This window comes from Equus asinus, chromosome 3 (genome assembly GCF_041296235.1).
Source record: "Equus asinus isolate D_3611 breed Donkey chromosome 3, EquAss-T2T_v2, whole genome shotgun sequence".
Classification (NCBI taxonomy): Eukaryota; Metazoa; Chordata; class Mammalia; order Perissodactyla; family Equidae; genus Equus; species Equus asinus.
In genome coordinates this window covers 118672717-118698136 of record NC_091792.1, presented here as the reverse complement: position 1 = coordinate 118698136, position 25420 = coordinate 118672717, and the positions used below count along the sequence as shown (strand labels likewise).

General features: G+C 37.4%; 1 protein-coding gene across 1 annotated transcript in view; it reads left to right on the top strand.

Annotated features, from left to right (window-relative positions):
* The window catches only part of PAICS (phosphoribosylaminoimidazole carboxylase and phosphoribosylaminoimidazolesuccinocarboxamide synthase), a 45771-nt gene extending 22318 nt beyond the window's left edge, over positions 1 to 23453 (top strand). Inside the window, exons 8-16 of the mRNA XM_070505808.1 lie at positions 437 to 503; positions 3987 to 4184; positions 9033 to 9211; positions 10323 to 10502; positions 10604 to 10717; positions 12024 to 12107; positions 13049 to 13229; positions 14449 to 14607; positions 20449 to 23453. Of these exons, the coding sequence (XP_070361909.1) occupies positions 437 to 503; positions 3987 to 4184; positions 9033 to 9211; positions 10323 to 10502; positions 10604 to 10717; positions 12024 to 12107; positions 13049 to 13229; positions 14449 to 14607; positions 20449 to 20615 (1329 nt within the window). The 3' untranslated portion in view covers positions 20616 to 23453. The remainder of the gene's footprint in view (positions 1 to 436; positions 504 to 3986; positions 4185 to 9032; positions 9212 to 10322; positions 10503 to 10603; positions 10718 to 12023; positions 12108 to 13048; positions 13230 to 14448; positions 14608 to 20448) is intronic.
* Positions 23454 to 25420: the final 1967 nt, after the last annotated feature.

Genomic DNA, 25420 nt, shown 5'->3' with positions numbered 1-25420 from the left:
GGGGTGGTGAGGACTAGCGGGGTTAACATCATTTCTCTCCCCAAAGATGTAAACTTTGTGTGCTCCTCCCCACACGCTTTCCCCCGGCCCTACTACTTGGTACACTCCAATCTATGACCTGCTCAAGCTGGGGAGAAGGAACCCGGGTCGCGAGCTTCTGTAGAACGGGGAGGGGCTTCCAGTGCGCGCCACATTTCACCTTTCCTGCCACAGCGCCCGCGCGGGCGGGGGGCGGGTCCGCGCTGCTGCGCTTGCGTGGCGGGAAGCCTTGGGGCCGCGCTCGCTGGCTGCCGGAGACTAAGTTCGTGTGTGGCGGCAGAGAAGCTGCGGGTTTCCCTGCTGCTGTGATTCTGGCCAGTAGCGCGGTGGGCGCTCTGCGTTACGCGGCCCTCCGGGGGCGTGTTTGTGAGCCGCTCTGACCACTCCTCTTTTCCAGAGTCCTGCCTCCCTTCCTTGCGCGGCCGCGGTTCCGAGCCCTCTCAGGATAATGGCGACCGCTGAGGGTGAGTAACGGGCGTCCCTGCTGTTCACCGCCTTCCGCCCACAGGCCCGGAGCTCGTGGGTCGGCGCGGACGGCCCCAGGCCTGGGGCGGTGCTCGGTGTCCCTGCAGCGGCCCCTCGAGGCCGCGGGGCGGGGGGACACGTGTCCCGCGCTCCGCCGAGAAGCGCGCTGGACAAAGCGCTCCCGGGCCTCCGCGAGCTTTCTAAACGCCCACCCCTGCCTCCGGGGTGTGGAAGAAGAACGAGAAATGGCCAGGGGTTGGAGGGGTGCCTGGAAATGGCGTTAATGATCAGTAGTATTGTAAAACAATCACAGGAACGTCTAGTCTTGACTTTTCAAATCAAAGTGCTTTTCTTGTTAGGTTACTAGTAACCTGCTATTCTACAAAGTTAATAATTGAGCCTTCTAAAAAATCTTCCTATTTTCCGTGCGGACTTTGTGTGTGTGTTTTAAAGTAATCTTTTGGTTCCCTGATGACTTTGGAGAGCTCTAAAACCACCAAGCCAAAAAAGTTTTCCTTCTTCACTTTGCGTTTATGATATTTACTTATTTACGTGATCATTTTGTCCGCGAGTGGGCAGATCCTCGGGAAAGATTGTGCTGATGAAACGTTGGTTTTTTCCACACACGCACTTTCCAAATTTGTGGTGAACCAAATTGCTGGTGTTGGCCAGTTAGTCCATTCTCTTCCACATAGAAAAATTGAATTTAGGTAAAAGATTATAGACTAAAAAAGATCCAGATGATCACGAGTAGCACCTCCACAAAATCAAGGTGTTGGACCAGAATTTTTCCTGCCTTACCTCTAAACTGGTGGAGTCTGAGATTTTTACTCTCCCACTTTCTTCCATCTTACATGTTCTTCGCAGTTAATCTTTCTGAAATTTCACTTTCATGGTTTCTAAATGGCACTTCCTTGCTCAAAAAATGTTCAATAGCAGCCTAAGTGCTGTTGGAATCCAGCCTGAAGACGCTTTCATTCACCTGCTGCATACTGCTTCTTTCCAACCTCTTCATCTCTAACTTTAGTTTTTCTCTGTTGTGAATCTAAGCATGTTCCAGTCGGGTTAATCCACCAAGTTTACTCTTCTCTGTTTATTTTGCTGTTTGTTCTACAACAGTGCTGCCTAATAGAAATACAATATGAAGCTGTGTGTAACTTTGTTTTCTAGTAGCCACGTTTTAAAAAGTAAAAAGAAACAGGTGAAATGAATTTCAGTATATTTTGTTTAACCTGATATATTCGAAATAGTATCATTTCAACATGTAATCAATGTAAAAAGTTGGGATATTTTGCATCCTTTTTTCTCATATTGAAATCCATTGTGTGTTTTACACTTAACTCACATCTCAAATTGGAGTAACCGCATTTTCAAGTGTTTCATGCATGTGGCTAGGGCTACCTTATTGGGCAGCACAGTCCTAGATGTTCTTACCTCTTCTCTGTGCAAGTTCTATACTTTTCAAGACCCTTAACATTTAAATTCTACAAATTATTCTCAGTCTTCATCAATCTCTTCTGAATTCATCTACAAATTTGTAGCAGGCATTTTGGCACTTGTAGTATATGTCTCCTATGATTGTTTCTTATATCTACCCATTAATTGAAATTCCTACCCTATTTATCGACTAGGTAATAAATACTGATTCAGCTAAACTGGGGGGGGGCGGTAGGTAGAAACTTTCTTTTGCCTTTTATCTAAGCTGGGCAACATTCTTAACTCTTCCCTCTCTTTTATCCTCTGTATTGAATCAGTTCTTAAAACTTTTGCCTTGTAAATATCTTGAGTCTTTTTCCCACTGATTTTTCTTTAGACAAGGACGTTTCTTGCCTGGATTGCTGGGATAGCATCCTAACTGCTCTCAGTCTCTGGTTTTCTTCCCCCTCCCCCCAGCCCCCGCCCCTTACTTCATGTTCTACACAATACCCATAATGATCTTTCTAATATAGAAATCTGTCATTTTACTAAAGTGTTCAAAAGTCACATGGCTTTTCATAGGTAGTCTAAACTCAATCAGCATGGCTTATGAGGCCTGAAGGGTGAGTATTGAAATGGGAGGTAAAGGAACAGTGTTCCAGGCCTAGGGGAAGAACATGTCGAAAGCTTGGGAGGTGGGATAGAGATTCTCTTACGGAAGTTGGAGTTCTAGAAAGGAAATAGAGAAATCTGAATTTGGAGTGCTAAGCTGGGGCTATATCTTGAAGGGCCTTTTAGACCTTGTCAGTGAGTCAAGCACTTAGAATAGGAGGATGGGAATTCATCCTCTAAATTAGATATGCTGCAGTGGCAACTATTAAACTGAATTGTAACTGGTTTGTTTAATGGTTACCTCCACTATCTGGTGGTCTGACCCCTGCCCAACTCTTCTGTCTTATCTCTTGTCTTTCCTTTCTTCTCCTTAGCTGCTGCCTCTTCCCTGCCCAACAGCACTGTACACACACACAGTGCTCCACCCATACTGAAATTCTGCCATGCGCTTTCACCCCACAGTGGTCTTTTCACCACCACTACCTACCCCTTTCCCTCTTCTGGCTGAATTGTCATCATTCCTCAGATCTCAGCCTAATCCTCACTTTGTTGTATACTTCATTCTCTGATTTCTAGGCTAGGTTAGGTGGCCCTGCTATGAACCTGTGATCCCATAGTCTATGTATTTTTCATGTTATACTTATTATGACGTCTTGTTTAATCTCAGCTTCCCTCAGACTCAGGTCACTTGAGAGCAGGAACTTGGTCTTGTTTACTTGTATATCCCCAGTACCTGGCACATGGACACTAAAAAATGCTGATATTGAGACTGAGTCAGTGTTCTGGGAGCATGAGGGGTGATTTCTCCCCCTTGGAAATTTTAAGTTTTACTTCTGTTATTTCTGATCTTCATCTAAATCAATCTTTCTAATGACCAGCATCTACTTTTCTTTAGGTCTTATGACCTGCATCAAATCAAAATTGTATTCTCTTATCTTTACTTTCTCACAGTTTCCTACAACTATTAGTGAAGAGAGAGGATTAACGGTAGAGATGGGAAAGCAGGATTATGAAATAAGAAGAGGTGCTTCCAAATGGACTAACTTCAGTGGGTGGAGGGGCCTCCTCTTATACATTAACTCAAAATGTATCTTAATTCTGCTTCAGTTCTCCCGTGAGAGAGGTAGGCTGATAGTGGAAAGAACACAAAATTAGATATCGGAAGACTTAGGATTTTGTCTGGCTCTGCCATTTCCTAACTGCATGATCTCCACCTTTTTGATATAGTTTCCTAGTCTCTATAATTATTTACATAAGCATAATTCTTCATAAAATTATGTGAATCAGATGTGATGATACATGTGAAAATACTTTGTAGAGTAAGCCTCTATGCAGATGAGTTAATTTTTACTATTAATCACTCTGTTCACTGCTTCGTCATTCATTTATAATTTAGTCTTCAATATTCAGGAAATTTATTCTTGAAATTTGATGTTTGCATTTTATTTCCACAGTACTGAACATTGGTAAAAAACTCTATGAGGGTAAAACAAAAGAAGTCTATGAATTGTTAGACAGTCCAGGAAAAGTCCTCCTGCAGTCCAAGGACCAGATCACAGCAGGAAATGCAGCCAGAAAGAATCACCTGGAAGGAAAAGCTGCAATCTCAAATAAAATTACCAGTTGTATTTTTCAATTGTTACAGGAAGCAGGTAAGTGGTCTGTAGTCTCTCCCTTCATGGTCTCTCTCACACATACACATTGGTCCTTTTATGGGGAAGTGACATTATTTGGATTAAGAACATGTTGATTACCAGTTATATTTTTCAGTTATTACAGGAAGCTGGTAAGTGACTCTCCCCACAACCTCCTGCCTTTCTCACACACACACACACACACACAGACACAGACACTCATTCACTCACTCACACACTCACACTCTCACACTCTGATCTCTTTCATCAGGGGGTGAGATTTGGATTAACAACATGTTTGGAGATGTTTCACAAGCTAAGCTTATTTAAATCAAGCCAGGAACTCTTGAATTTCACTGTAACAGTTTCCTTGGATTGGGATTAGTAAGTAGTATCATTTACTTAGTAAAAAGAAATCTTAATTTGCTGTCTTTGTCTGGCATGTGTATCTTCTCTACAACTTCTCTCTCCTGCAATCTTCAATTTTGAGGAATTTAACCTACGAAGAAAGCCCGTTCTGGATGTTAGGCAGCTGAATTGAAATTGAGTCCTGTAATTCCATATAATTATTCTTTGCTCTGCCCCTTGGAGATAGTGAAGAATTTCAAATCCCTCTTCTACCTGAAAGCGCTGGAAAGTATTTGAAGACTGCAGCCATACCTTCTCATCCTGCCATTCCACAAGTGAGGGATTTGGACTAGATCAAAGATTTCCAGGAGTTGCCTTCTAACCTAAAACTGAATGAAGACTATTTCTAATAGAGAATTCTATTCGAAACATGAAATTAAGATTAAAACATTATGTGGAGGGCATAAGGAGTAAAAGAAGGGAATTAGGATAAGAAGTTTTTGTAGGGATTCAGTCAGTAGCTGATTGGGGTCTGTAGTGTGTGAAATCTCAACTAGTAGAAGATTTGAGCTCTTTCCCTCTAGCTCTTTCCCTCATTGCTTTAGATCATGCAACCTTTGAAACCTCTGGTTCCTTATCTATAAAATAAAAGCTTTGTTCCTTATAATTTAGTTCTAATTTTATAATTTAATAATTTTCTATTTACTTCTAATATTCCAGTTGCCCTTTCATTTCTTAGAGTTTCCAGTAAGCATTAGTCTTTCTTAAATTAATTTTTCTTAAGTCCAAAGTGGAATTTAATACTTCTGTTTCCAGTCAAGACAGATGTACCCGCCTTCCACAAAATAACAAGGTAATTCAGGTTAAATCTGTTCTGTCAGTACAGAATGGGTTCTTGAGTAGTTTTGCCCCTTCTAAAGTACGTACCTGTTTCACATTTTTAAGTTAGTGTGGAAAAATATATATTTAATTGCCAATCTAAATTGTCATCCACATCATAAATCCCTCTATGCATTGAAAGTGACTATATTGCTATAAATTGAAGGACGTCCCACAGTTCCTAAGTAATATGATCCAAAATTTTTATTTCAAGCCTGCCTTGATTGGTGGTTTCCCAATGACTGAGTAGATTTCTAGAGAGAACATCAAACTAATTTTAGGTTCCTTCTGCAGTACAGATAAAGTGATCCCATTTTTGACCTCCCAAGTTATCTCCTTTTCCCCATGTACATTAACATTTTTAAAAGTTGCTTAACCCTATAAATTAACAACAAAAACTAGCTTCTATGTACCCACAGTAATTGTTCATAGCTATGGAGTTATATATATACTTTTAAGTAATGGAAGATAAGTACAGGCCCAAGTTTTTATTTGCTTATTCAATAAGGCACTATACAGTACACTTTCTGGGGTTTAAGGACAAGTGAATCAGGGTGATCCAAGTTGTCTCTGTTTGTCCAGGAGGTTTCCTAGTTTTGAGTCTGAACGTCCTGCTTCTGGGGAGACTGGGAAGTTGGTCACCCTAAATGAAGTTCTCCAACAGTTATCTTTAAAGTACTGTATTTGGCACACTTAACATAGCTAAAACTAACATGGTTCACAGATGTTGAAAAGTGTTTTCCAGGTTTTATATACTGTGAAATAAAGGAAAGCCTAAGTTTTTAAAAAATTCTTCAACAGATTAGTTTTAAAGGACAGATCAGGAGTTCTTTTAAGCCTTACGTAATTTTACTTGCTAGTAGTTAAATGCTATGTCCGGTTCAGCACCAGTGGTCTGTTTAAAACTGCTTTCTTTCTAACCAGGTTATATCCAAATGGTAGGTATTTCCAGGAATTAAAATGGAAAGAGCACCAGAATAGAATCAGTAAATCAGGATTCTAGTTTTCTCGTTGTCACTCAAAAGCAAACTGTTAAATACTGTACAAATAATACATACGAGTAATACTGTTTTTCCATGGAAATATTCTACAAGCTGTACCTGAGCTAATGAAATTCATGGATTTGGTCTCAATACTTAAAAATCGAAATTTAACCTTTAAGTGTCAGTTCCCAACCACAGAAACCCACTGTAATTACATTTAGTTGTAATAGTAGTGCTAGGAATAATGGTCCTGCAGCTGCTAAACCACAGATGGGAAACTGGGAGCCTTAATATGTGGGTGGCCCCAGGGATATGTGGGCTGATTAGCTATCATACATGGGCATGCAATTCAGAGTACGAAGTGACATTTACATTTTCTTAGTAATCTTGATAGGAGTTTTGAATTTTGTAGACAACTGAAACAAACGGGGAGTTCTTTTGCTCATCGTATGCAGTCGTGAAATTTGCTTTAATGGTTAGCATGTGTATTAGAATCAATCACTATATCATCTAAACTGAATCTTTTCCGGGAGCAACTTTTTTTTTCTGTATGAGATCATTACCATAAGTTGATTTTGTGATTTTGGTTCTCTTTGATGTGGGGGGAGGGTTCTCCTCTGAGTAAAAGTAACTATTGTTTATATTTAAACAATAGGTTTGGATACTAGTCTGTCAAGTGTGGTATATAAATGAGCAGATATGACTAATGATTAACAGACTTAAAAAAGAAGGGCTCTTGAGGCCAGGCATGTACTTACCACCTCCAGTTAAGGATTGATGTAAATCACCTGCCTGCACATAAGCCCAATCAGTCATTAAAGGTTAAAATGACCATTTTACTGATAACGTTCTTTCCCAGAATTCCTGTTTGTGCAGCATAGCACAATTTATTCTTTTCCCTGTTTTAGTTGAATCTATTAGTCAAACCCAGAGGGAATGCGTAGAAAACAGTACAGATTTTGGAACTAGACAGTGCCTTTCAAGTCCAGGCTCCATTACTGATTGGCAACATGACATAGCTTGTCAAAGTACTTAACTTCTTTGAGCCTCTGCATCCTTCACTGTAAAATGTAAATAATACTACCTCGAAAATTTTATGTGTGGTTAAATGAGATAACATGTAAAATGCTTAGCACGGTGAAAGGTTCCCATAAATGTAGGCTCCCTTTATGTATGAATACATACATAAGATCAAAGATCCCCAGTCCTTCCCTGTTAACAAAAATTGATTTTAGAGGATTAGATTGGGATTGGGGTACTAACATTACATTCTGAAGATGAGCATTATTATGTTAAACCCATACACGTTTCCAAGAGATGTTTTAATTCACATTAATGCTATAGTATTACTTTGTACTGTGATGTAATAACACTTCTAGGAGAGGCAGTATATGTGGTTATGTGGGCAGCCTACAGAGTTCAGAGAGTGTGGGTTAGAAACCCTTCTTTACCTAGTACTAGCTGATAGAACACTGTGCCTCACTGTCCTTACCTGTTTTGTTGGATGAGGATCACACTATCTACCTTATCAGGTGCTATAAGGATTAAACAAAAAGAAATGAATTTAAAATTCCTGACCTAAAGTAGGTACTGATACTTTTTAAAATTAAATTGTGGTAAACTATACATACATAAAATTTACCATTTTAACCATTTGTAATTCGGTACAATTCAGTGGCAGTACATTCACAATATTGTGCAACCTTCACCACTATCCATTTCCAGAATTTTTTCATCATCCCAGACAGAAACTCTGACCCATTCAACAATAATTCTTCCTTTCCCCTTCTCCCCAGCCCCTGGTAACCTCTATTCTACCTTCTGTCTCTGAATTCCCCTTACTTTAGTACTTCATATAAGTGGGATTGTATAATATTTAGCCTTTATTTTCACTTAGCATAATGTTTTCAAGGTTCATCCATATTGTAGCATGTATCAGAATTTCAGTCTTTTTTATAACTGAATAATAATCCATTATATGTATGTACTACATTTAGTCTATCCACTCATAACAGAGTAAGAGAAGGGAGAGGAAGGACAAATATTTTCTTTGCTCTTGGCCAAATTGGCCGATATGTTCCTGCTGCTACCTGTTGGATGGTTTTTTCAAGGATTCTTTGCTTCAAATATTAAGACAAAAAAGCTGTCTAAAATTTTGGGCTGTATCTGATTGTGATGAGTACCTTGACATTTTACAAGACCCGTATAATACTGAACCATAGAATATGAGAATCCTGCAATCAAATCTCATTTAGAGATAAGTTAGTGCCACTTAGATAGTTAAGTGCCTTGTGCAGAGTTGAGTGTGCAGTGGCAGAAGTAGTAGTCCAGCATTTTTTTAATAAATGTTGAAAATCACTGGACCCCAGATCTGATCCAGTGTGTATTTTGCCATACGACATTAAGATGAAATATTCCTGAATATTTTGATAAGCAGTAGAAAGCCATATTAATAATTTCATTTTCCTACTTGCACCTTTTAAAAAAAATTACATTGATTTTTGATAGTGCCATTTAAAGGTAATGCAATTGGCCAGGTAGGATTTTTATTTGGTAAAGGGTATAGTTTTATTATGCCTCAGATCTACCCTTTTAAATACAACTTTAATGCTTTTTTTTCTTTTTTTTTTTTTAATCTTTTATCATCAATATGTAGGCATCAAAACTGCTTTCACCAGAAAATGTGGGGAGACAGCTTTCATTGCACCTAAGTGTGAGATGATTCCAATTGAATGGGTTTGTAGAAGAATCGCAACTGGTTCTTTTCTCAAAAGAAATCCTGGTGTCAAGGAAGGATATAAGTTTTACCCACCTAAAGTGGAGATGTTTTTCAAGGTAATTATTTTATGCTGTTGTGTCTTACTATAACGTATCAACAAACTTAAAACCACAGTCAAAAGATGTAAACATTATTAAAGCTTTTGTTATTGCAATTGTCATTCGAGAAATAGATGCCAGTATTGTACACTGGCAATGATCATTTGGATTTTTAAAAGAAAACATCTGTGAAAATATACTTATCTTACTTTGGACCAAGATGACTAACAAAATGAATAAATTAAAATTAGCAGTTACTAGGAAGAAAGGAAAAGTAACAATTCAAAAAATTTTGGAATTTATTGTTGAAGAGTTTGAAGTACAGGCTAATATGAGGGATCTTTTATATTTAAATACAGAAAAATTGTATTATCAATGTTTCTTATAAGCAAAAACATATATGATATGGGATATAAGAATCCGTGGTTTTGAATTTGTATTGGTTTTCTTTATTGAAACAGCTTTTCTCTTTCCATTGTTATACTCTTAAGCATGGTCCTACTTCGGAAGCAATGTCAGTGTTGCATTTTTAATCAGTGAACTGCACAATTTAAAGCATCATATTATGAGTATAATTATGCAAATCAAGACTCCACAAAAGAAAAATTTCATATAAAGTTGGGACACTACTTAGAATAAAATGAAAGTGTTTTATCTTTTTTTACTAATTTCTATGTATGAAGTCTCTTGAATTATCAAATAGTGTCTCTAAAGACTTGTGATGTATAAATTCTTATCAAAAATAAGATTAGGAGGTTATGAAAACTGCATCTGGAAAAGTTTGGTGAACTCAAATATATTTCGACCTCCTCATCTCTATTGACTGATTAAAGAAAAATAAAAATCACAAACTTGTGTTTAAATTAGTTTATATAGAGAGAACAAATTCTTTCAAATACTTTATGACCTAGAATAAGTTACTCATCCAAATATTTTGAATTTTAAAGTAGCTATAGAAAACAGAAAAATTAAAAACAATTGTGAATTAAAGGTATTTTAAACAAAAACTAAATCTTTAAAGAAAATATTTCTGATGAATTAATGCTCAAGGAAAAAAGGACTTCAGGTTATCTGAAAAGTTAAAAATTTTTATGTTTAAATTAATTGTACTCTTATACTTTATTCTCAGGATGATGCCAATAATGATCCACAGTGGTCTCAGGAACAGCTAATTGCTGCAAAATTTTGCTTTGCTGGACTTGCTATAGGCCAAACTGAAGTCGATATCATGAGTCATGCAACACAGGCTATTTTTGAAATACTGGAGAAGTCCTGGTTGCCCCTGAACTGTACCCTGGTTGATATGAAGGTACAAGTAAAAGGGAGATTTGAAAGAAAAGATTATAACTGAGAATTGTCTTTAGTAGTATGGTTTTGAAAAACTTTTCTTTGGTGATACTCTGTTTCTAGATTGAATTTGGTGTTGATGTAACCACCAAAGAAATTGTTCTTGCTGATGTTATTGATAATGATTCCTGGAGACTCTGGCCATCAGGAGATCGAAGCCAACAGAAAGACAAACAGGTAAGTAGTGCATTAGATTTTTTTTTATCCTTTGCAAGATCAGGCTGGGATGGAGGAGAAAGGAAAGATGGGAAGAAAAGAAAAGGCAATTACTGTTCCTTAAGATCTGAACCTGAGTTGATTGCTATTTATTTATTTATTTTTTATTTTATTTTTTATTAAGGTTATGAAAGTTAACATCCTTATGAAATTACAGTTGTCCATCATTATTAGTCATGTTGTAGGTACACCACTTCACTGCTGGTGCCCTCCCCCCACCCCCCTTTCCCCTGGCAACCACCGATCAGTTCTCTTTGTCCATATGTTAACTGCCACCTATGAGTGGAGTCATACAGAGTTCATCTTTCTCTATCTGGCTTATTTCACTCAACATAATACCCTCAAGGTCTATCCATGTTGTTGTGAATGGGACGACTTTGTCCTTTTTTATGGCTGAGTAGTATTCCATTGTGTATATATACCACATCTTTATCCAGTCATCAGTTGCTGGGCACTTAGGTTGGTTCCATGACTTGGCTATTGTGAATAATGCTGCAGTGAACATAGGGGTGCATGGAACTTTTGGAATTGCTGATTTCAGGTTCTTAGGATAGATACCCAGTAGAAGGATATCTGGGTCATAAGGTATTTCTATTCTTAACTTTTTGAGGAATCTCCATACTGTTTTCCCTAGTGGCTGCAGCAGTTTGCATTCCCAGCAACAGTGTATGAGGGTTCCCTTTTCTGATTGCTATTTATTTTTAAAGATAAATATCTCTTACATTTCCTGTATCTTGAAAAAAAATAAAGGAGTAATACTTTACATTTATAAAGTAGACTTCTCATTTATTATTTTAACAGATGCTCATACAGAGCAAGTATTATCCTTGTTGGGCTAACTGAAAACTAAGGCTCCGAGAGGATAGATTGTCATCACAATTATATAAGTAGGTGGCAGATGTGGGACACTGTCTGAAGTCTGGATCTTATCAGGTTCCATTTCTGCTCTTTCCTTTAAAAAACAAAATTAGGGAAGACCCTCTCTATACTTACTATATAAGAATTTTCAGGCCTGCTCATTGTAGTTGCTAGTGTAGAGTGCGCTTGTCTTTAAGTGAAAATAGAAGTATACTTCACTATCTGAACTTTCTGTAGTCTAATTCAGGAAATCAGTTTGTAGACTCAGATGCATTTTCACGTATATTCTTTGCTATGCCAACTCTTAATAATTCATCTGTACCCCAAACTCAGAAACCAAATAATTTCAGATAGCAAGAATATTACTAATAGAATACTTGTATTCTAAACTTCCTATCTTATTTTCTAGTCATATCGTGATCTCAAGGAAGTAACTCCTGAAGGGCTCCAGATGGTAAAGAAAAATTTTGAGTGGGTTGCAGAAAGAGTAGAGGTAAATCTTTTGTAGTAAATCCATACTGTGTTCTGTGTTTTTCTCCAAAAAATCTTGCTTCAAAAAGAGAAGACAGTGACAGGATGCAGTGCTTTTTTTTTTCCCCCTATGACTTTAAAGAAAGGAGCGGCTTTAAGAAATATATCAGCTGAACTTTCCTCATTGGCTTACTGGAACCCCCTGCTGTTAAGCTGGCCAGGACACTCCTCCCAAATTCCACTGGGGAAATCTGGAATCCTTGTCTCCTCCCTTCCCCTGCTGGAGAAGCTTTACATTTCCTACCCACCTCTCCACTGCTACTCAGAGTTCCATTAGCGTGGGTTTCCATTAGCAGAGTTCAGAATTGGAACTCCATGTAATGTTAAAATGTCACGTTAAGATTTATGGTATTATTATTACTAAATTCAATGGAAATTGAATAGGGTTTCTGGTTATCTAAAGGTCATAACCACCTTTTAGAACATTTCCATGGAAACGTGCCTTTTGAATTCCAAGCAACTAACTTAATGAAGATTTGTAACGTGACCTCTGTATTTTGGCTGATTGGGTCTTAAAACCTACATTAAACAGAATGTACTAAAAATCTTAGGATGAAATATTTTGTATTACAGCTTCCTGAATATTAATTAGAAGGTTTGAATATTTATCCTTTTTATTATAATAGTAAACATAATTTATCTAGTTAAAAATCTTATTCTTGAGGTCTTAATTATGAAGACCACTTTCCTTTACATATAGAGGTTATCTTGAAAAATAACTCCTCTATCATTTTACTCTATTTGTTTCTGTCTTAAATTTGGCCTGTTAAGAAAGAAAATACTCTGTGCAGATACAGTTTTCCTATAAACTATAGCTCTGAACTCACTTCTTATGGTACTCATGCTTATATTTATCCATTTTGGTCCTTATCTTCTTTTGCATATCCATGTTTTCTTTTCCAGTTGCTTCTGAGACCAGAAAGTCAGTGCAGAGTTGTAGTATTGATGGGCTCAACTTCTGATCTCGGCCACTGTGAAAAAATCAAGAAGGCTTGTGGAAATTTTGGCATTCCATGTGAACTTCGGGTAACATCTGCCCATAAAGGACCAGATGAAACTCTGAGGATTAAAGCTGAATATGAAGGTAAATGTCAAATAACTAGAGCATTTGAGGAAGTTACCCTGATTTTGCCAAAAAATTTAATGTTTAGACTAATGATGCTGAAAAAGAGCTTTGTCACATTTCCAAGGGAAAAAATGTGGTATTCTAGCCTTTCCTGATACTCGCCTCTAGAGAGTTTAAGGTGCTCTAGGAGCTTATAAAAGATTGGATCAGGGAGAAAGAATTGAAAATTCAAGCATGGACAGAAAATAAAGACTAGAATTAGTCTTTACCTAATAAGAAGCCCTTCGAACATTGTTTCTAATATGCTCCCACAGAAAATAGGCCCCACATAAATTATGGGAGGCCTGAAGTTGAAGCAGCAGATCCTCTCAAGTATCTTTAATGGCCAGCCTTTCCTGGGAAGCAGTCAAACATGAAATTAAGGAATAAGTGCAGAATTTAGTATATAAAAGAAATGTCTTGATGGGATAGCATTGGTCTAAAATAATGGTGCCCTGGAGACACAACCAAATGTTTCTCAACTGGAAAAAATGTTGGTTGAGTATTCCTTCTAAAGGTACTTGCCACAGAACATAGTTATTAAGATTTTTTGCAAAAGGGGGCAGGTCTCAGACCCCTTTGATAATAAGCTAATAAAAGCCAGAACTCTTTCTCCAGAAAAGTGCAGATACATTAAATTTTGGATTCCACATAAGGAATCCCTGCTGTAGGAAACAAAGGAATAATTTGTAAATTTACCAAAGAATGAAATGTTGAAGAGATATGTTGGGAAATATATTGAAGGGTTTTAAATATTTGGCTACGTTATTAATTTGCCTTCAACTCTTTTTTTCAAGAAGTGCCCCTAAACCTCTAGTATCTGTTAACTGTGTCTCCCTATACCCTGTTGGTTGAAGGACACCGACACAGACACTGGTTCGGGTGGTGTCATTCGTTTCAGTGAGCCTAAGCAGCAATAGTAGAAGGGGCCTTTGAGCCATTCCCTCACTAACATCCTGGTACCTCGTTTAGACTATAGATCTTGAACATGGCCAAACCTATTCTTGCTACTTTATTACTTGACATACAATAAGAGGCAGGGTGAACTTTATATTTTAAATATATATATAGTAATAGCACCTTATTTATGTGTCTTATTTAATAGTGTCGTATTTAAGACATATAATCCCTTTTTTTATTAAAGCTATCTTTAAATCTTTTTTGAATGTTTAACAATTATAAACTGTAATTTCCCTAGGGGATAGCATTCCCACTGTATTTGTGGCAGTGGCAGGCAGAAGCAATGGTTTAGGACCAGTGATGTCTGCTAACACAGCATATCCAGTTATCAGCTGTCCTCCCCTCACTCCAGACTGGGGAGCTCAGGATGTGTGGTCTTCTCTTCGACTGCCCAGTGGTAAGATATATTGAATTTTTTTTTTTTTTTTAAAGATTTTATTTTTTTCCTTTTTCTTCCTAAAGCCCCCCGGTACATAGTTGTATATTCTTAGTTGTGGGTCCTTCTAGTTGTGGCATGTGGGATGCTGCCTCAGCGTGGTTTGATGAGCTGTGCCATCTCCGCGCCCAGGATTCGAACTAATGAAACCCTGGGCCGCCTGCAGCAGAGCGCAGGAACTTAACCCCTCGGCCACGGGGCCAGCCCCAAGATATATTGAATTTTTAAAAATTGTTTATTAAAAAATTTCAAACATACACAATAATAGAGAGAATACAGCAAATAACATCTTGTATCTGTAGCTGCGCTCTCCTGCTGGATTATTTTAAAGCAGATCTTAGACATTATAGCATTTTATACTTAAATATTTAAGTAAGGCTCTTTAAATGATAAAGACTAGTTTTTAAATCATAATCATGATACCATATTCACACGTAAGGAAAATTAATGGTAATATCTTAAAATCATCTAATTTCTAGTTAGTGTTCAAATTTTTCCAGTCATCTCATTTGTTTTTACAGTTGGTTTATTCAAATTAGGATCCAACACAATCTTTGCATTGCATTTAGTTGATATCTCTTAAGTCTCTCTTAATTTCCCTCCTTTTTTCCATTTGTCCTATTTAATTTTCCACATTTTGAATTTGGCCCATTACGTTCCTGGATGTTGTTTAACTTGCTCTTCCATCCCCTATTTTTTCTATAAACTGGTGGTGAGATCTGTAGTTAGATCAAGTTCAGATTTGCTTTTTTCCCCCCAAGAATACATCATTTGTGGTATTGAGATTTTTTTTTAAGTGAATTTGATTACTTCTGTAGAGCAAATGAAATTTTATTTTTAAAAATTAGGGACCAGAATAATTAACATATAAGGAAATTTTATCAATCAACTGATTGAGCAGAATCTCAGAATAACAATGTTGTGGTAGGCTCATCATAGTCCAAGATAGTGATCTGATCTGCAAGTCTGGAGAGTCAGTATTGTTTCAGTAAGAGTTGATTTGCTTATTACTTAAATACCAAACTTTTCTCACAGTTTTATAAATCCCCTCTTGATAACTATTTGAGTCAGTTAAGTATTTGAACCCCCTGATCTGTACCAGTGTGGACTGGCTTCTCTCTAGGCCTGCTGTGCTGTTGTTGTCTTAAGGTCACCCTTTACCATCATCCCGGACGTTCATTTTGCCTTTCTGTAGTCTTGGATCTCTTGTTTCCTAGGTCCCATGTCTTCTCCTTTTTTCATTTATTCCTTCTTTTGTTGGAGAGCATTCTTAGTGAACTTCCTGAGGAAAGGTTACAAAAGGTAAACTTTTTGAGACCTTGCATATCTAAAAGGTTTTTTTGTAGCCTCACATGTCTTTGGTAATTTGGGAATAGAATTCTAGGTTGAAAATCATTTTCCAGCAGAATTTTGAGGGCATTACTCTATTGTCTTCTAGCTTCTCGAGTTACTGAGAACTCCAGTGCCTTTCCACCATTCTGATTCTAGGTCATTTATGAATTTTATTTCTTTTTGGAAATTTATAGGATCTTTTGTCCATCCATTGTTAAATTTCACAAAAATGTATCTTGATGAGTCAGTTTTCATCCTGGGCTTTCAGTTGGCTCTCTTAATCTGGAACTCTGATTCTTTAGCCCTGGAAAATTTTCTTCAATTACTTAATAATTTCCTTCCCCCTCCATTTTCTCTCTTCTGTTATTTTCAGATTTATTATTCAAATTTGGAACTCCTTGATTTCTATTCTCTTTTCTTTCTCTTATTGCTGTAATTTCTGGACTATTTCCTCAACTTTACATCCAACCCTTCTATTGAGTTTTTCATTTTGTATATGGTATTTTTAATTTCCAAGAGCTCTTTTTTCTTCTCACTTCCCTTCCCCCGACCAAACATTCTTTTCTTGTTTAATCTTTGCAATAAGATATTTGATCTCTTTAAGAGTATTACATATTTTTTCACATTAGTTCTTTTCCTCAACTGTCTGGTAATCCTTGGCTCTTTGCTCTTAAGAGTGGAACACTGTAAAAAACCAGTTAGAAGTTATGTGCAAGTGATGCTGCTTGTCAAAAGTGGGCTTCACTGTGGGGTGATCTGGTGGGGTTGTTGCTTGAATAACCCCTCACATCAGTGTCTTTTGATCTTTTCTCATGTGTTGATTAGAATTACCCAGAGAACGTTTCTAGTCCCAGTCTCTTACTGGAGGAATAAACCTGGCTGCCAGCATTCTGGAAGCATCTTAACATGTGTGATCGCCTGTTTTCACTGTGGCATTCCTTGTCTTAACTGTGCCTGGTGTTCTCCAGTCCACAGAAGTCTGGACTAAAGTCTGTTTTACCTTCAGAAAAATGTAAAACTGCCTTGGTGCAGAGGGGGCAGTTGCTCAGGCACGTAGACTGGGGAGGGAGATCTGATAGCCTAACTGCTCCTTGACTTTCACTCAGATCTTTGCTTTTTAGCCCCATTTTCATCCCACTCCTCCCTTCAAAGGTATGTGGTGCCACTGATTCCTCAACCTTTGAGTGGGTTTTGTAAAGTCAGTCAGGTTGTTCTTCCTCTTTCCCTGCTTCCAGGCTAGGATTAAATTTTCTTGGTCAGCTAAGTTAGTTACCACTCCATTTGTCTTTCAGCTGCCAAAATGTCATTGCTGTTAACTGTTTGTTGTTATGTTTGTCTGTTTCTTTATTCCCTTTACTGTTGTTTTTATATGATTTCAGGGATACATCTTGTAATTAATCCATCTTTAACTAGACATCTGATTATATCAACTTTTCGAGTTAAAAATCTACCATAGCTGTAAAGGAAGCTATAACCAAGTTTATGCCAGAGGAAGAGTATAGGTATTATCCTTGGAACTTTGAAGAGAAGAATGCGATGAACAAAAATTTGACAGTTTTAATCTAGTACTGTCCAAGGAGAGAGAGGGAATCTGGAATATTTGTACATTCTTATCATTAGAATTGGGGATAATCTTTCAAGCAACAGTTTTATAGTGGCCTGTGTAAAATCCTGAAAACTCCTTTTCTCTTTCTCTTATAGCATGCTCACTGGATAACCTAGTTTTTTGCTAATTAAGCTTTTTTGGTATCAAAAAGTGAGTCCTGGACAGTAGGCACAGGTATTTCACTTACTGGAGTGGAACACTCTACTTAGTTTACTACTAATAATAATGGTTGACATTCATTGAGTACTTAACTATGTGCCAGGTAATGCTCCTAGCACTTTATCTGTATTAACTCATGGAATCCTCATATAAAGTAGCTACTAGTTGTCATTCTCCCCCCCGCCCCAACCCCTTGTATTTAGGTCATGAGTTTACAACATTGTGAAATTTCAGTTGTATGTTATTATTTGTCAGTCACCTTATAGGTGTGCCCCTTCACCCTTTGTGCCCACCCCCCACCTCCCTTCCCTCTGGAAACCACTAATTAATTCTCTTTGTCCATGTGTTTATCTTTGACATATGAATGAAATCCTAGAGAAATCAAGGTCCATCCATGTTGTTGCAGATGGGGCGATTTTGTCATTTTTTATGGCTGAGTAGTATTCCATTGTATATGTATATACCATATCTTCTTTATCCAATCATTGGTCAGTGGGCACTTAGGTTGCTTCCATGTCTTGGCTATTGTGAATAATGCTGCAGTGAACATAGGGGTGCATAAGTCTCTTTGAATTGCTAATTTCAAGTTCTTTGGATAAGTACCCAGTAGTGGGATGGCTGGGTCATATGGTATTTCTATTTTGAGTTTTTTGAGAAATCTCCATTCTGTTTTCCATAGTGGCTGCACCAGTTTGCGTTCCCACCAACAGTGTATGAGGGTTCCCTTTTCTCCACCACCTCTCCAACATTTGTTATTTTTTGTCTGTTATTATAGCCATTCTAATGGGTATACGGTGATATATTAGTGTAGTTTTGATTTCAATTTCCCTGATGATTAGTGATGTTGAACATCTTTTCATGTATCTGTTGGCCATTTGTATATCTTCTTTGGAGAAATGTCAGTTCATATCGTCTGCCCATTTTTTAATCGGGTTGTTTGATTTTTTGTAATTGAGTTGTGTGAGTTCTTTATATATTATGGAGATTAACCGTTTGTCAGATATATGATTTGCAAATATTTTTTCCCAGTTGGTGGGTTGTCTTCATTTCAATCCTGGTTTCCCTTGCCTTGTAAAAGCTCTTTAGTCTGATGAAGTCCTACTTGTTTGTTTTTTCTTTTGTCTCTGTTGTCTGAGAAGACATAGTATTCGGAAAGATCCGTCTAAGACCAATGTCAGAGAGTGTAGAGCCTATATTATCTTCTAGAAGTTTTATGATTTCTACCTTCAGGTCTTTGATCCATTTTGAGTTAATTTTTGTGAATGGCATAAGAGAATGGTCTACTTTCACTCTTTTACATGTGGCTGTCCAGTTTTCCCAACACCATTTATTGAAGAGGCTTTCCTTTCTCCATTGTATGTTCTTAGCTCCTTTGTCAAAGATTAGCTGTTTGTAGATGTGTGGTTTTATTTCTGAGCTTTCAGTTCTGTTCCATTGATCTGTGTGTCTGTTTTTGTACCAGTGTCATGCTGTTTTGATTACTAAAGCTTTGTAGTATATTTTGAAGTCAGGGATTGTGAGGCCTCCAGCTTTATTCTTTTTAACAGGATTGCTTTAGCAACTCAGGGTCTTTTGTTGCCCCATATGAATTTTAGGATTCTTTATTCTATTTCCGTGAAGAATGTCATTGGGTATCATTCCCCTTTTATAGATAAGGACACTAAAATTAAGTAACTTGACCAATGTCACATAGTAAGTGGTGGAGCTGCATAAATTGACTATTAATACAAATGAATAAAATGACCTTATGATTTGTATTTAGTCTGTTCTTACTGGGGATAGTGAGAGTCAGAGAGTCTGATGAATTCCAAGCATATTTGAGGAAATGGAGCTTTTGGTATCTGTAAGCTAGTTCATCGTTGACTGTGATGACACAGACATAATAGTACCTCCTCAAGAAACTACATGAGCAAACATGTGGCCTCCAAGGAAGTTACTTTCTTACTCTACTCTCTTTTAGATCTTATTACTATTGAATTTATTTATCGACTGATATTACTTAAAATTATTCTTTGGATTTGACTTTTTTACTACTTAAAAATGTTAGAGGGCTGGCCCCATGGCATAGTGGTTAAGTTTGGCGCACTTCACTTTGGCAGCCTGGGTTCATGAGTTTGCATCCTGAGCACAGACCTGCACCACTCAGCAGCCATGCTGTAGTGGTGACCCACATATAAAATAGAGGAAGACTGGCACAGATGTTAGCTCAGGGCCAGTCTTCCTCAGGAGAAACAAAACAAAACAAACAAAAAATGTTAAAATAGTTCAAGTGCAAAGACAAAAGGAGTAGCTATAAAATTATTAAAACAACATACCTCAAGTTTGTCTAAGAATAGGTGCTTCTACCCACTTACCTTGTCCTTTGTTTTATTTCTATTGCTATTCATAGGGATAGTGTATGTGAAAAGAACTTTGAAAAAGGTAAATTTCTTTGCAAGTGGATTCAGTGAAAAGAGTGATAGATGATGTACATAAAATATCTGTTCATGGAAAATAAATACTACTTATCCTCTAATAATCACTTTACCACTCTAACAGAAAAGATGGAAAACTCCTTCCACAGATTCTACTTTAGACAAGGATAATACAGTAACTTTTACCATCTGTGACTAACAGGACTTCTGTGAATATAAAATAGTTTGCTACGTGCTATTTTCATTACTAATTGATAGCTCAATTTTCTGTTTTCCTTTCTGAACCAATAGGTGTTGGCTGTTCAACCGTACTTTCTCCAGAAGGATCAGCTCAGTTTGCTGCTCAGATATTTGGATTAAACAACCATTTGGTATGGGCCAAACTGCGAGCAAGTATATTGAACACATGGATTTCCTTGAAACAGTCTGACAAGAAAATCAGAGAGGGCAACTTATAGGAAAGAACGTCATTGCATTTCTTAGGAGAAAAACTATAAATTTCTAGTTTAGCTGCAGAAAAAAAATCAAGAAGAAAAGATTTTAAATCAATCAGAGCAAACAAAATTTATTAGTGGGTAAATGTTTCTCTAGATTCATGGGTTAGTAGAATATGTGTACATGTGTATTAATATTTCTTTATAAGCAGTGAAATTATTCCAGTGGTCTAATGGTTAAGATTCGGCTCTCTCACCACCAAGGCTCGGGTACGTTTCCCTGTCAGGGAACCACACCACCCAACTATCAGTTGTCATACTGTGACAGTTCCATGTTGCTCTGATGCTGAAAGCTATGTCACCAGTATTTCAAATACCAGTAGCGTCACCTATGGTGGACAGGTTTCAACAGAGCTTCCAGACTAAGACAACTCCAGACTTCCAGAGTCGACATAACTAAGAAAGTTAAAGTACCATAAGGACATTTTAAAATTATTCTTTTACCCACTATATGGTCATTTTTAGGTAGGTAACATAATCAAATATATTCAAATACTAATAATGTCCTATTATACAGCTCTAAAGTTACTACTTGACCTTCTGTATCTCAAACTATAAGTTTTAGAAAGTTAAAACGTTTGTATCTTAGAAAGGATGGAGGAAAAGTTGAGATTGGTGATAGGGGTAGGGAAGACACACTAAATAAGATGAAGAGGCACTGTGGAAGCCATAGAAAGGGGACTATTTGAAGAACTCTGATGGACGTGAGGGCAATTTCCCTCGGGGAAAAAAAGTACAGTCACCTGTCCAGTTCCAAATGAAAGATTTAGTACATCTGGTATGGTTATGATAAGTGCCTCTGTGGATCATAAAATTCTTTTAGTTCTGATAATACATATTTTAGCCACACTGATAATCCCTAGCCTATCATCATTTTCAGAAATTGGAGTCTCCCAGTCGATAACCGTAACTAGTTTCTTTCTTGTAATAGCATAAGTCTGGGCAGTGTACCCAGCAAGATTCATTTCTAAAGGAGCAGTTGTTACTGAGGGATTGACTTACCATCAGTCTATAAACCATATTTGGAAATCACTGTTAGATTATGCAGCCTTGAGGATTTTGTAGATCACTAAACTTTAATCCAAGTGTCCATGAACCCTGAAAACTTACGTGTAAAATTTTATGTATATATTCACTTTTACAAAAAGGATCTGTGTCCCCCAAAATGTTAAGAATCTGCTACAGGTGGAATCTCAGTAAAATCCTTGCCACTGGTCTACACTGTCTACACTTTTTCAGTTCCCTTTCAACCATTAACAAGCTAGCATCTCTTACCACTTCTTTCACTTGATCTCTGTGGGGTATGATTGACCTAACCACTCCTTTGTCGGGCTAGACACCAAGATATTCCAACCCAAATGTTGATCATTTCACTTATATTACTCTTTGCCCTTAAGTATTGATGTTTCCTACTGAGTTTTTCACCAAATTTTGAGTACTTCCATTTTACCAAATAATGGTTGGATGATCTTAATTTCTTCAGCTAAAATTAGCATTACTGACTCTCAGCTCTGTTTCTGTAGACTTGTGTTTTCAACTGTCCATTTCTCTGAATACTCCAAACTTAATCAATCTTGCACCAAGCTTGTAACTCTGACTACAGTGATTGTCCCAAATCATAAGCTTGATTTCATCCTTGATATTTTTCTCTGACCTTTCACATCTAAATCTTCACCAAGTCTTGAATTTCATCTCTTTACTCATCCTGTGTACAAAAGCCTCAAGTTGGAGTCAAATTCTACATTACTAGCCTAATCTAGAAGGTCTTCATTACCAGCCAAACCTTTTTGAAGTTGATTGTCCAAGGACTTTCAACATAAATTCAAAATCTCTTTTGCAACATAGATTCCTTTGAAAAATAAGAATGCCATTGACCCTTTCCCTAGAAAACTGCACACAAAATTTACGAACAGATTCCACTGGTTCTTAGGTTCCCTTGAAGCCTATCCATGGTCCGTAGGTTAAGAATCACTGGTGTTAACCCATCAAGCGAACTTGCTTTCCCCATAATTTTTGGACTGTTAGATATCTGTACCTTTAGTTCTTAGAATGTTCTCATTTCTGTCATTAAAATCTACTTGTTAATTACTACAGCTTCATCTTCACTGTCTCCATGAAATCTTCCCTAATCACCTCTAGCTACAGTGGCTATAAGTAGTTCTGTTCTGGATTGTAAGCTCCAAGAGGAGAAAATATAATTTTACACTTTATTTCCCTGACACTGCCTTATGTTCTGCTGTGCTATGCCTAGCTATGTGCCAGGGATGGGGGAATTGTAAAAATCATGTACTGCTTAGTTTTCTATCATATGTTAGTTCACAGGAACAATTAAAAAGATGTGATTTTAATATCTTTAAACTTTGGCTTCATGATCTCTGAATACTCACTGGCTGCTATTTCAGGTCTTCTGTCCCTACCTAGCGAAAATTCCACCTGTTTTCTGTGCAGTACATGAAAATTTTCAAACACTGATTTAGACTGGTAGATAGGACTCTTATCAATGGTCATCATCAATTTCACTATTAGTTTCTTATTAGAGTACATATATCCTAAAAATAGTGCTAAATACTTGCTTATTTTAACTGTGTTGAAAAAGTAACTTACACAAACATACCTAGTTTGCCTTTTTTGGGTATTTATACTTTCTGTGGGATCTTGTAGCTAAACATAAAAAGGGGAAGAAAAATTGTGTCTAAATAATGTGGTACTTAAATTTTGTATCATAAAGCCATGCTTAGAACTGCGGTTGCTTTAATGCCTTCTGAAATTTAAACACTAGCCAAATAAAAGACACAGATAAGCTCTTGTGTGAAGCTTTATTCATTCATCCATTCATAAGATACATGTTTTGCCTGGTTTTATTCTGGGCCCTAGGAAAGCTGCACTGAACAGAGACAAGGCTCCACCCTCACAAAACTTACATTTTATTGGGGATGACAAACCATAAAAGATAAATCAGATAGATTCAGGAAAGTATACATGCATATGAAGAAGAACCAAGGTGAGAGGACAGTGATGAGGAAAAGAGGAATGGTTTTGAGGAGAGCAGAGCAGTGATGTTAAAGATATGGGGGAACAGCTTTCCAGACTAAGGGAACAGGAAGTAAAACAGTTCACCTTTTTGAGGACCTGCAAACATGCCAGTATTGGTGGAGCTCTTGTGAGCAAGGGTCGGAGTGGAAGGAGATGATGTAAGCAAAGGCCAGATCACTTAGGGCCTGTAGGCCACACTAAAGTGTGACAGGAAAAACCAATCGAAAATTTCAGCAGGGTCATGACATGTAACGTTTTAAAGTTCTCTGGCTATTGTGTGGACAAGAGAAGAAGCAAGGAGATTGGTTAAGAGGCTATTGTAGTCCAGGTGAGGGATGATGTGACCTTCAACAAGTTATTTAAAATTTTGGTGCTTCAACTTCCTTATGTGTAAAATGGGACTAATAGTACCTACCTTCTAAGGTAGTTAAGAGAATTAAATGAGTCAATATACGTAAAGTATCCTTGCACATAAGGCGTTATGTAATATCCATTTGGCAGAGTTAGAGGATGAAATGAGTGGAATAGATTCACCATGAAAAACTGCCTTGAATTTGATATTCCTTTCAGCTGATTTAATTTTGAAAAATGAGGAAAAAGGACAGAGAGCATAATGTGGCTTAAAAGAAGCATGATGTGCCATGGAACATCCACAATCTCTCCCTGCCATCTTCAGTCCAGCAGTCTTTGGAAAGCCAGTGAAAATGCTTACTTTTAATGGTGCTTTTTGCACTTAACTTCCCACAACCTCAAATACTTAGGGTGGAGTTGTTAACCTAGCATTGTGGTGCAGTGAAAACAGCAATGGAATGGAAATGAAAAGACTTCCTTGAGCATATCAGTCTTTGAGCTTCAGTTCTCATTTGTAAATTGGGGCTAAATATTTCTTCTGCCTGCCTCAGAGTGGGTAAAATGACAAGGTGCTGTATATGGAAGCTTCTCAGAAATCATAAATGGCTAAATCCATTCGTGCAAAAATAAGTTTTTGAGTACCTACTATGTGTACGACCCTGGGGATGCAACAATGAACAAGATCCAATTTCTGCCCTCAATGAGTCTGGGAGTCTTTCAGCTGCAGACAAACACTATATCATCTTAATATGGAATCAAGTATAAGGGAATTATTCTGAGTAGTATTCTGAGTACACAAAGGAAGAAGGGATCTAAAGAACAAGTGTCTATGTGAGTGAAAAGGATGGACTCTAACTCCTCGCACTCTATCCTCAGTCCCTCTTACCTTTCCTTAATTTTCATAGAATTTATTACCACCATAGTATGTATCTGTTTATTGCCTGTCTCTCCCAACTAGAAAATAAATTCCATGAGTACAGTGGGTTGTCTTTGTTGTTAATTGTATTCCTAGCTAATAGTGTAATGCCTGACACCAGCACATACAAGACACTCAATAAATATTTGCTCAAAGAGTAAATCTGCACATACCCAGAGGTATGGCAACATGGAACTACACATAACTAAATATTAGAGGAGTATAACATGCAAGGGGAGTAACAAAAGACCTATGTGGGTTGGAGAGGTGGCAAGCAGAGGCTAGATCATAAAGAACCTTACATGCTAGGCTTTGTAGCTTGGATTTTATCCTGAGGTTAGAAGAGTGGCATTAGATATGTGCTTTGAAAGATCACTCTGGTTTGGAAGGCTCCTGTGTCAAAACTGGCAGATTAAATCCATATATTTATATCCTGTTTGTCACAAAACCCGATTAAAACGCCAGAGGA